This window comes from Geospiza fortis, unplaced genomic scaffold (genome assembly GCF_000277835.1).
Source record: "Geospiza fortis unplaced genomic scaffold, GeoFor_1.0 scaffold12, whole genome shotgun sequence".
Classification (NCBI taxonomy): domain Eukaryota; kingdom Metazoa; phylum Chordata; class Aves; order Passeriformes; family Thraupidae; genus Geospiza; species Geospiza fortis.
Window position 1 is genome coordinate 5887519 of NW_005054323.1, and position 11728 is coordinate 5899246.

Genomic DNA, 11728 nt, shown 5'->3' on the forward strand with positions numbered 1-11728 from the left:
AGGCATTGCTGAATAGTTTTGTGTGACTGTTACCAGTTCACATCAGATAAAATGTATTTTAGCTACAAAAGTCAACTGCTTCAGTTCAAATTGTTGGCGAACACAAATACGATGTGTGGAATCAAAGTGCAGTTCTAAGCAATAAATTAATTCCTTGAAAATTAAAGTAAAGTAACATCATGCATCTAGTACACACAATTTTTCAAGAATAATACAAACTTTAGAGTCTACTGATAGCGTTTCATAGAAACAGGAGTGTGTGAAGATTAGCATACCTAAATGGCAAATTATCTGGAGCAGAATTTCTTTTTTGTATTTTAATATTGGGATCACTGTTTACAGTGTTTATTGAAAATAACTTTTCTTCCTCCCAAAGCTTTTCTCTATATGCTGTTCTAGCAGATTATTTTTTCTTACATGTTGCATAACATGGTAATTATGCAAAAGATGCCTTTGTTTTAAGGTCTAGTAGACTTTTTAGGTATTTCTGTTGAGACTTTGATAGCTAGAATCATAAATATCTATTTTTAACACATTTCATTTAAATATTAATTTATCATTATCACTTGACAGGACGTCTGGAGTGGCTTTGGTGCCTGAACAGGATGTAAGAGAATCTTTGAAAACCCAGGAAGCAGAGTTTCTTCACCTTGAGACCTTCTGCTTTGTGCTAGTGACATGTCTGTACTCCAGCAGCCGCAAACCTGCTGTGAGGAAGATGAAGTGAGGACTAGTGCTTCCTGACAGATTCCTCTGACTGTCTGAGCAGCAGTCTGTTAGTCATGCAGACCTTGGGTCATATCCTAAACCTGAAAGTCCAAAGTTAGACTTAACTTTTGAAAACACAGTCTCCAGATTTCAGCAAACTTTAATCAGCTTGCCTTTTCCTACTGTAATGAAATAACACTCCTTGTTTTGACAGTCTCTGGCTGTATGGAATAGAAAGTCAAAATAAACAATGGAGGCCACAGTGAACATTCTAATACACAACCTCAAATGTTTACTTAATTCCTCAGCCTAAACTAGACACCTTATCCAAATATTTCCCCCTGTTGACTCCTTCTGTCCTCCACAACATCCTGGGTTACTAGATTTCAGATAGGAGCTTCTAATACACATAACTCAGATTGAAAGCAGAGTTTCATTAGCACAAACTTCCCTATCATAATTGTAATCTACAGTAAATGAATGCAATTAGCCCCCCCAGGGTCCCCCCAGAGCCCTCCTCTCCGCTGCCATAATCTCTTCTTGTATAAAGCTAGCATACTACATTCACTGCAAAAGCAGCAGGTCTACAGGGTTGCCCTTTCCAGGATCATGTCACTGCTTCTGCTTCAGATGTTAGTGCTCTCATGTCTTGGAGCCACAGAGCTACAGAGAAATTCACAGCAAAGGAAAAGCAGAGGGCCATTTCAGCACTTTCTCTACCTGAACAAAAATCTGTTTGAAAGTCAAAGTTCTCCTGAGGGGTTAAGTGAGAACCCAGTAGGAGTTGAAGAGACCCTGAAAGTACCAAGCTTTTTTGTATCAATTCCACAGACAGCATCTGGAAGTGAGAAGAAAGAGGAGAAAAAAATGTCCCGATTCATACTTCCCAGTGCAGGACTCCATGCAGACCAGAACTCAAGAACCTGGGTTGCATCCAGAGAGACCTCTCCTGTGGAAAACCTCTCTCCATCACATTATTCCAGCAAGAGAGAGTCTGAAGTTCCCTACAGAAAAGATGCCAAGAAATTCTGGGACCATTTCATGTTAAAGAAAAATTCAGCATCTGAAGAGGTTGTCCTGCCAATCAAGACCAATGAAATGCACCAAGAAAACTGCAGAACCCTGCCTTTTGCCCAGGTAAGAACAAATATCCAAGATCAACAAACACACCTTTCCCCCGTCTCTTGTAATCAGCAACTAAAGGGACATGGGTTTTTAAGTGGCTTAGTCAAAGGGCTTCAGAACACTTGATCGAAAGTGGCTGAAAGACTCTGATGAAAAAGTTTAGTTTGATGAGGCAAATTGCTGAACTGCAGCACTGGAAAGCCGCAGACTCAATTTTTATGGAGTTATTTATTATTTTTATGCACAGATATTTGACATGGTCTAAGCAGGAAGGAAATTGATGAGTAATTATCCATTCAATAAATATATATCTCAACTGTTTGTACATCTGAATTATGACCTCTCTCTCTTTTAATATATATATGTATAGATATATGCGTGTGTGTGTGTGTGTGTGCATGCATATAGAGACTCAGAACAAGTATTTACAGAAAAAAACTGGTTGTTCTCTTACACCTAAGCAAGGATTGTCTTCTTCTGTATTAATTAGAAAACTGATGCTTATGTCTAACTCTATGCTAAAAATTTCAGAAAACTGGTAAATTGTCCCATGCATAGATGAAGCCATTCTGTCACATGGAAACATTAAGACAAGCAAACATTATATGTAAAAGTGCTGTATTCCATGTAAATCACCATCAATCACCATCAATTCTCAGTGTTTCTGTAACCATGATCTGTCAAGGACCATGTCTTTTCATACCCAAAACTAAATTTATTTCACACAGACATACATACATACAGATGTTGCCTAGAAACCAGTACTATTTGTTCTGAGAAGGAAAAAGTGCACTAGCTTTTTTTTTTCCTTTTTTTTTTTTTTTGCTCACGCCTTTTTTCCTTTTCTTTTTTTGCTCATGCCTTCTAGCAAAGTCCATGGGGTCATTTCTGCATTAAAACATTAAACTGCTTTCTGTTTCAGGGTGTTACTCATAACAACTGTGAGAAGGTGACAGTGCAGAATAATCTGTGTTTTGGAAAATGTAGTTCTTTTCATGTTCCTGGTTCAGAAGATCATCTTTATACCTTCTGTTCTCGTTGCTTGCCCAGCAAGTTCTCCATGAAGCGCCTGGATCTCAACTGCACTGATTCTGTTCCAGTGGTCAAAGAAATCATGATTGTAGAAGAGTGTAAATGTGAAAGTCGGAAGATTAAAGACCCTGTGATCGGATCTCTACTGTCAGACTTCTATGAAAATGTACATGAGCACAATTAACTTGCGCAAAGAACCTCTTAACTTGATCGTAAGAATTTGCTAATGAAAAACAAGTCATCACTCTAGTACAAAAAAAACATTAAAAATGTTGACTTTCTACATGATTTCTGTTTCAACAATAACTTCACCTGAAGTGTAACAAATGTTTCCTTGGCTGTTAAGGAAAATGAGGTGAAATTACTGGGCTTATGTGTAAAGGTGTTTAACAAGGGAAAACTTCAAACATTTTCCACCCTTCCTGTCATTGTTTCTTGGATGCTAGTCAACAAAGACTGAATTAACATGATTTATCTGTGCAAAACCTGAAAGTTGACTTGTTTTCTTTGCCTTTGCTTGTGAGGAGTGCCAATATAGCTCTATTGGCAACAAAGATGAGATTTTAGTCTGTTTCCTACAAAACCAGGTCTACTTTTTCAGCAAGATAATGGCTGGAGAGTGTAAAACATAAATGGACATGAGGTACATAGAAAGCTGCGACTAGTTAATGTCATGCTGATTGATCTCAGTTGGAGTTCAGCTCTCACTGAAAACTAATATACCACGCAATTTACACCAACAGATAATGGCAAGGGGTATTTTGCCATAGAAACCACTTTCTCTCTTTTCCACATGCCTGCATTCACTCTGTACCTTTATTTTTACTTAAAGTGTTCAACTGCAGAAAGAGAAAAAAAAGCCATACTCCTACAGAAAACATCCCAGATAAATACAGTGTTGTTATTATTTAAATTCACTGTGGAAAGACAATGCACATTTTCCAGTCTGATGAATTTTTACATTGTCACTGAATCTAAGATAAAATTTAAATAATGTTCTCAACTCTTAAACTAAAGCAGAAAAGGCATTTGTGTGATAGAAGATCTGAGGAGGGCTTTATCATTATAGCAATACCTTAACAACTTTACAGGAAGAGCTGGGAGAGCCCTGCTAGGAAGCACTGGAGTCTAATGCTAGGCAACACAGCAATAGTCATTATTAGCTGAACTGCTGGTTTTCTGGCTCTTTCCAGCTGCTTCTCCCTGGATTTCTCTTGCAGACCTGGCACACCTGACAGAGATCAGCTTCCAGCAGAAGAGTTCAGCATATTTCTATGCCAGTTTTTTCAGTCCTCTGGAAAATCTGCTCTCAGATCTGGGCCGCAGTTGTTAAACTGTCCAAGCTCTTCTTTAGGGTATTGGAAATCACTACCGACTTAGCTTATTCAAGGTCAAATTCAAGGGCTGGGGTAAATGATTCCTTGTACTTGAACTGCAATGGAATTAGAAATATCTTAATGTTCTTTCAGAAAACATGTGCAGCATGGCTTTGGAGTCCAAGGCCCATGTTGAATATTTACTAAAAATTGCATCTGAATTATATTCTGATACTGGATGTGAAGCTGTTTGCTTTTGCAGGTCACTTGCAGTGAACGAACTAAAGATTAGTATACAGTTACCTCTCATTACATATAAACCTGTTTTTAAATAATAAAAATTGTGTACTAAAACTCAAGCAAGTCTTCTCTCTATTCTTTTATATGAAGGACTGATGTGAAAACTATATATGGCCGTTTATATCCTATATATGATGCCATTCCAAGTAACTAGATATCAAGGTTTTATAATCCCTATATTGTGTGTGAAAATTGGTGTACATTTTAAATCAAGCCTAAGGAAGAAACCCACAGCATTAAAGTTCTCAAACTTTTTCTCTTTATTGATGATTTTTTTAATCTGAAAAAACAAGTGTTCTGAGATGTTTTACTCAGAATTTTGACATGTTTTAAAGCTGTCTGAATATATAAGAATGTTAATCCAATTTTTTTTTTTGTTGTTTTCTGAAATGCAGGTTTGCAGGTTTCCTGCAGGTTTGCAGGAATCACTTGAAGGCAGGACCTACAAACACTCCCAGTAAAATCACATGTCCATTAAAAAGAAAAATCTTCCAATCTTGTAATTTTGACAATACTGACGGATATAGTATGAGTTTATTATGATGATGTCTGAATAGAAGCTATATTGTGGACTGCAAAGTATTCAGCCTAATTTTTAAAGCTTCTTCTCTGTGCTGAAGCGTTACAGCAGTCAAAGAAAGCTATTCATATAAGGAGTTTGCAGGATGAGATTCTTAGTGTGAATTTGCACAGCTTAAAAGTAGGTGAAAAGAGGTAATGACAGCTGTAGTAATTGCTAATTAGATTAGTGCTGTAGGTTTTTTGGATGCATGTTTAATTAACTCAGCAATGACTGGTTGCATGTAATTAGCACAGTATTTTGCAAAATCAATCAACGTGTTAATTGGATCAGATTTCTCAGCGTTTAAAAATTCCAAATTAGGAATATATTTTATCCAGGGCCTAAAGAGATTTTGCTCTCTGGGCATAATGATTACCTCTACAAGCAGAACACTGCGTATTAGAAAGGTGAGGGGTGTGACCCATATCACTATGTGGATGCTTTCAGTAGTAATATTATAGCAACAGATCCTAGTTGTGTCTGCTCAGAGCTTGCATGCGTTCTGTAATGAAAGCTTTTCCAATGCAGCTATGCCGATAAGTGCTGCTAACGTCATCTATTTTAGAGTACTCCTTGTGCAAACTTACTTACAGAACAAGACTATAGTTGCAGAGCTCTCTGAAAATTCTAATCAATTCCAAGCAGAGTTTCTACACTTCTGCCCTTTTATTTGTTCCACTGTCTCTTTTTCAAATGGGTGTGCTTTGTGTAGAAAATAAGTGAAGTGCTGTTTTTTTCCTACTGCTTTAGCAAAATAAATCTTCAATCCAGGCTATTCCTTTAAGTGTGCATTTAACGCAACCAGCTTTAATGCCTGTAAATACATCAAATACCATGTTTACATCAAACTTTTATTGAATTCTGCACAACCATATATTCTAGGGAAAAGTCTCTGAAGCTGCACTTCACACTGTGCTTCGTACTTTTTTCACCGCCTATGAAACATTCACAACTAACCCCACAGCTGACTAGCTTTTACTGGCAGGTAGTGAAATTGCTTGCAGTGCTTTCTCCTAAATGTACTTGCTCCTTGCTGCAAGAGCAAAACACGACTCCTTACTCAGACAGAAGCTCTCTGCCAGCTGCATAATCATGTCTGGAATCATAATATGCTGAGCTGGAAGGGACACCCAAGGATCATTGAGTCCAACCCCTGAGCCTGCATAAGATATCCCCAAAAGTCATACCATGTGCCTGAGAGTTTTGTCCAAACACTTCTGGAACTGCTGCGGTTGTCCAAACCCTTCTGGAACTGATCAGGCTGCTGCTGTGACCACTTCCCTGGGGAGCTGTACCAGTGCCCAACCACACTCTGGGGGAAGGAACTTTTCCTAATATCAAACTTCAACCTCTCCTCACACAGCTTCAGGCCATTCCCTTGGATGCTGTCAACGGTCACCACAGAGAAGAGATGAATGTCTACCCCTCCCCTTTCCTTCACAAGGAGGTTGTCTTCCAGAATGAGGTCTCCCATCAGTCTCGTCAGTCAGGCTGAACAGACAAGTGACCTCAGCTGTTTATCATAAGGGCTCCTTCCCTCCAAGATCCTTCACTATTTTCACTGGCTTCTTTTGGATGCTCTCTAATAACTTAGTATCTTTCTCATATTGAGGTGAGCAAACCAGTCCCCAGCATTCGAAGTGAGGCTGTCCCAGGTCAGAGCAGAGCAGGACAATCCCCTCCCTTGCCTGGCTGGTGATGCTGTCCCTGGTGCCCCCCCAGGACAGGGTTGGCCCTCCTGGCTGCCGGGGCACTGCTGACTCACGTTCAGCTTTTCATTGAGCAGGACCCCCAGGTCCCTTTCCATGGCACTGCTTTCTCTTGTTGAACTTCACATGGTTGGTGATTGCCCAGACCCCTCATTTGTTAAGGCCTCTCTGCAGGGCCTCCCTGCCTTCAAGGGCATCAGCTCCTCTTGGTTTTGTATCAGCTGGGAACTTGCTTGGTATCCCTTCCAGTCCTACAGCCAAGTAATTTGTGAAGATGTTGAAGAGCACTGGCCTAAGGATGCAGCCCTGTGGAACCCCACCAGTGACAGGTCCCCAGCCTGATGTCACCCCATTCACTGTAACCCCTTGTGCCTGTGAGTCAGGTGCTCACCCATTACATAATGTGTTTATCCAGCTGTGTGCTGGACATTTTGTCCAGAAGGATCCTGTGAGAGACAGCATCAAAAGCTTTGCTGAAGCCCAAAAAGATTACATCAGCTGTCTCTCCTTGGTCACCTGTGTGTGTTACCTTGTCATAAAAGGAAATCAGGTTTGATAAGCAGGACTGTCTCCTCATGAAGCCATGCTGGCTGTGACCAATGACTGTGTTGTCCTTCAGGTGTATTTCAATACCCCTCAGAAAAATCACCATAATCAGGCACTGAAGTGAGACTGACAGGACCCTGTGGTTTCTGTCTTCTGCAAGATAAGTTCTTTGTCTCGCCCTTCTTAAAAACCAGACAATGTTCTCCAGCTTCCAGTCAGTTGGGACTGCCCTGGATTCCCAAGACCACTCAAAAATCATTGAGAGAGGCTTTGCAATGACATCAGCTAATTCTGTGAGGATTTTCAAATGAATCCCATCTCATAGATTTGCAGCGATCCATCTGGAGCAGCAGATCCTGCACAATGTACTCAGAAGTATCTGCTGTGCCAGATGGTGCATTTTTAAGAGGTGTGGAACTGGGGCTACTTTGGGTCCTCCATCAGACACTTTACCAGTAGAAACAGGAAACATTAGTAATGAATTCTAAATATTTTGCATTTTCTGTTGTGCTAAACCTAACTCCTTGAATATCTGGTATGTAACCACCAACTTCAGCTCACCTGAAGACATTCCCTGGCAGCTGTGCACAATCCTTCTGCTCAAGTGAGAAAGAATGGGGATGAAAAGACTCTGTAGCTGGCCCTAATGCAAGAATATTGATAAAAGGTTAGCTATCCTTATTGAGAACAAAATTGTCCTATTTAGAGCACCTCAGGCTCCAAGGCATCAGCAAATTGCATTTTCACTTGAAAATTAAAAATTAACCAGAAGCTAAATACTACTACTACTACTACTACTACTACTACTAATTTAACAATGATAATGGTAATGATAATAACAATAATAATAACAATTATAAAAATAATAATTACAACAATAATAAATAAAAAAGGACAAGCCTGATACTTCTCTAAGGGTTTCTATGAGGCATTTTCATTTTTCCTGGTTTAACTACGGCTTTTACCAGTCATTTAATCTGACATTCTGCTGGTGGTTGCAGCCCACAGTCAGAGTGTTCAAACTGAGCAGGCATGTACCTAAGCTGCCTTCTGAACAAGGCTGTATCTGCTGAAGCTTTTTCAAACTCACCTCACTGCGGAGATGTGGAACATTCAAGCAGTCTGTTGCCCTGCCTGGTGTTTAAACAGCAACTCTTGGAGGAAGAGAGTCATTAGAAGAACTAATACTAGGACATCTGCAGATGGAGACTATCTGAGCAGAACTCCTCACACCACTGAAGTGAGGAGTGAGGATGAAACTAAGATGAAAATTAACTCCCTAAATTAGACTACTGCTGGTCTACCTTAGCACTCCCTTAATCTATCTGGGCTGCAGGATCAGGAGATTTCACCACGTCTACAATTGAGGCAGGCAGATCAGAAAACATACCTTGTCTTTGATTTTTCTGGCTATTATGTAAAAGAGAAAATGGAGCCTGAGACACATTTTCCTTTAACATCTACAGCCTCATCCTAAATATGTCACATAGTGACTTGTGGGCCACAACAGGTTTTGTTTCAGCATGCTGTTTCTCTGACACAGACTTTTTTCTTCATGATGTAGATCTTCATGACATCAAGAATTCTGCTCCCATTTTAGAGTTTACAACTGTTTTTATGAATGTCACCAAGGTTTACAAGTAAGTGAGCAATGCAGTGCTGCTGCAGAAATGTGGTAGCAACAAATTTTAGAAGGACCCAGGAAACTGAATACTGCTGAGAAGGCTGACTTCTCAGTTCAGTATGTATCTGTGCACAGAAAATGTCCCTCCTGCATGTTGGTCAAGTGGCACAGTTGGGCTAAAAATGAATCCTGGATAACAGCCTCAAGAAGGCAAAGGGGTTGTAAGCTGTAAGAACCGTGGGAGTCACAGCGCACACCTCTTTCTTGCATGTGTTCCCCATAACAGAGCCTCAGCTGTTACTGCACATGGCTTGATTTTAGCAGGCTGATTTAATATTTACAGAGTGCCAATAAAATTTATAGGACGACAGCTGGTGGCTCCAGTGGTAATTTATAAACAGCAATAACAACACAACACAGACATCAGAAAATCCAAGAGGAATTCTATGCCATTGTGCAATATTCAGCATTGAAGACGGTGAATAATTTTGCAGACTTCTAATGATCTTTCTGTAATACATCCATATTGGATTTTATTTAAATCCATATTATGCAAAGCTAGGACTCATAGGCATGTTTTTCCACACAGAAGGTAGTTAATCACAAAGACTCATTATCTATCTATTTAGATTTGATATTCTGGCAAAAGAGTCAGGTAATATCCCCAGGTCAAGACTTTTCAGTTGGGAAGTCCAGCACACAACTGTCTGCTTTTCCTCCTGCAAAGTGCTTTCTCAAAAAAAAAAAAACATTAACAAAAGGGGAATGCTGTGCTATGACTAAGCCAGAAAAGACCACTGCCCTTGTTCCATGACCTAGGTTTACATCCCATTCCTGAATAGACAAAAATATAACCTGCCTGGCAGGACTACAGGTCTAAAGACTGGCCATTACCTATGCACCGCTGCAGAAATGCAAATGCTTGGTATTCAAATGGAAGATAATACTACTGACTGATTCTTTTTCATTCCATATGAAATCATACTATTATTCTTTTCTTATACTTCCACTTTACTTCCCAAGAACACAGTTTCCTTTAAATTTCTTGATTGTTTTGTTTTGGTTTTTTTTTCCCCATTGAAATTAATTCTTCAAATCAGTGAAAAATTTTCACAGCTTATTAGGTCTTTTATATATAGACATAAATATATATATATATGAAATTTGTCATGGAATAGAGCCAGAGGCTGTTTTTTGTTATTTTTAAATATTTTTAAAAGAACAACTTCAGTTTTTCTTTTCCCCTTTATAATAGACATATTAACAGTCCAATTAATAAGTCCATTATTTTCAGTGTTACCTGCTCCTACTGACATATATGGATTGTTCTGAAAGACCTGATCTTCTCTGAACCTGGAACATGCTTCTTTCTTCTTCTAGACAACCTCCAGTTTCTGCTACAAATACAGCAATTTTAGATTGAAATGTTAACAATTGCCCTGTGTAATATATTTTTTTAATTTTTGTTTTGTTGTTGGTTTTTTTTTCCCCCTGGAATAATCATATAATGATTAAGTTTTAGGAAGAATCTGATCAGTAATAAAGGTGAGTTTTTGGCATTGGTAGTCTTCACAACATTACTCTTCCATCCATTTCATCCATCATTGTGAAGGAAAACTGCTCCAGGGTAAGAGCCTGTCAATTTACAATGGGAACTATGCCATTCAGACAGATGGGCTACCTTTAGGTAGCCAAAAGATCATATATGTTCATCAGCAATGGGTGCTTGAGGCATGATTCCCAGCTGGGAACACTGAAAATTTTGTCTGTTACAAGCTGTCTGTGGCTCTTACCCAAAGGTAATTCCTTGCAGGTCTGAATTATCTTTTTAAAATGACGATTGGCTTCTGTGGACAGGTAAGGGCTCTACGTGAGCAAGGGACACAGCACAGCAGGCGACCTGAATGTCATAAAAATGTTCCAACTGGTCTGAGATGATTGAGGGGAGAGGCAAGGATGCAAAGCAGAGAATTACAAGAGTAGTTCTTCATTCATGAGCATGAAGAAGTTGTGTTTAACAAATGGTTGTGTTTAACAAATGGTTCTTATCCCTTTCACGCATTTATAAACAACATGATTCGAGCACTCAGCACATAACCCACATTCATGCTGCTATTCTAGAAAACAGCAATAAATCTATGGTGTCACTATCCAGCTGACTCTTTCTTGATTTAGGTGTCCCGGGAGTTGGTCTTGCTACAACCACCAATACCAGATAACAGCAGGCTTTTGGCAGAGGCGTTGAAAGTACTGGGATTCTGATGTTTCCTTCATAGTCCAGAGGCATTTTTCTTCTTCATGGGTGGCTTTATGATTCTGAGAGACGAGATAGAAGAGGTCCTTATCTGCAAGGTGGGGGGTGTCCTCCTCCCTGGGGGGCGTCCTCCTCCTTGCAGTGAGCTGGGGCCTTTCACTTACCCCGTGAAACCATGGTTATGTGGTATACAAGGTAAAGAAAGTGTCTCTTAAGGAAGCTAGTGTTATTTTATACTATTAACTTCAAGCTATGAGGCCTAGCTGGGGCAGCTGCCAGATTCTCCTAGGAGCAGCCTGGAGACTGAGGCAGAAGCCTTGTCTGCAGGGCTCATTTTTCACAGGGATTGCAAAGGGACGCTGCAAAAATGAAGAACGGAAAAGAGCTCATGCGGATTGAAGCCCGTGCTCGGGAACGAGCAAGTGACAGCGAGCTCCAGCCATGGGGAAATGCGGCTGATCGAGTTTCCCACCGGGCAGGGTCGACCACCCTTCCAGAGCGGCTCCTCCGGCGCTGCACACACTCAGCATACAGACCCCTGCCGTGCCGGCC

At 40.0% G+C, this 11728-nt stretch overlaps 1 protein-coding gene across 1 annotated transcript; it reads left to right on the plus strand.

Annotated features, from left to right (window-relative positions):
* Positions 1 to 1317: 1317 nt before the first annotated feature.
* CER1 (cerberus 1, DAN family BMP antagonist) lies at positions 1318 to 3049 on the plus strand. Its single transcript, XM_005420869.1, has 2 exons — positions 1318 to 1845; positions 2756 to 3049. Exons 1-2 carry the CDS (start codon positions 1318 to 1320, stop codon positions 3047 to 3049), a joined length of 822 nt encoding a protein of 273 aa, XP_005420926.1.
* Positions 3050 to 11728: the final 8679 nt, after the last annotated feature.

Excerpts from the sequence above, each read along its gene's own strand:
- CER1 (XM_005420869.1), top strand. The coding sequence starts at position 1,318 with ATGTCACTGCTTCTGCTTCAGATGTTAGTGCTCTCATGTCTTGGAGCC. Across the intron at positions 1,846-2,755 it reads GAACCCTGCCTTTTGCCCAG|GGTGTTACTCATAACAACTG; the intron begins GTAAGAACAAAT and ends TTTCTGTTTCAG.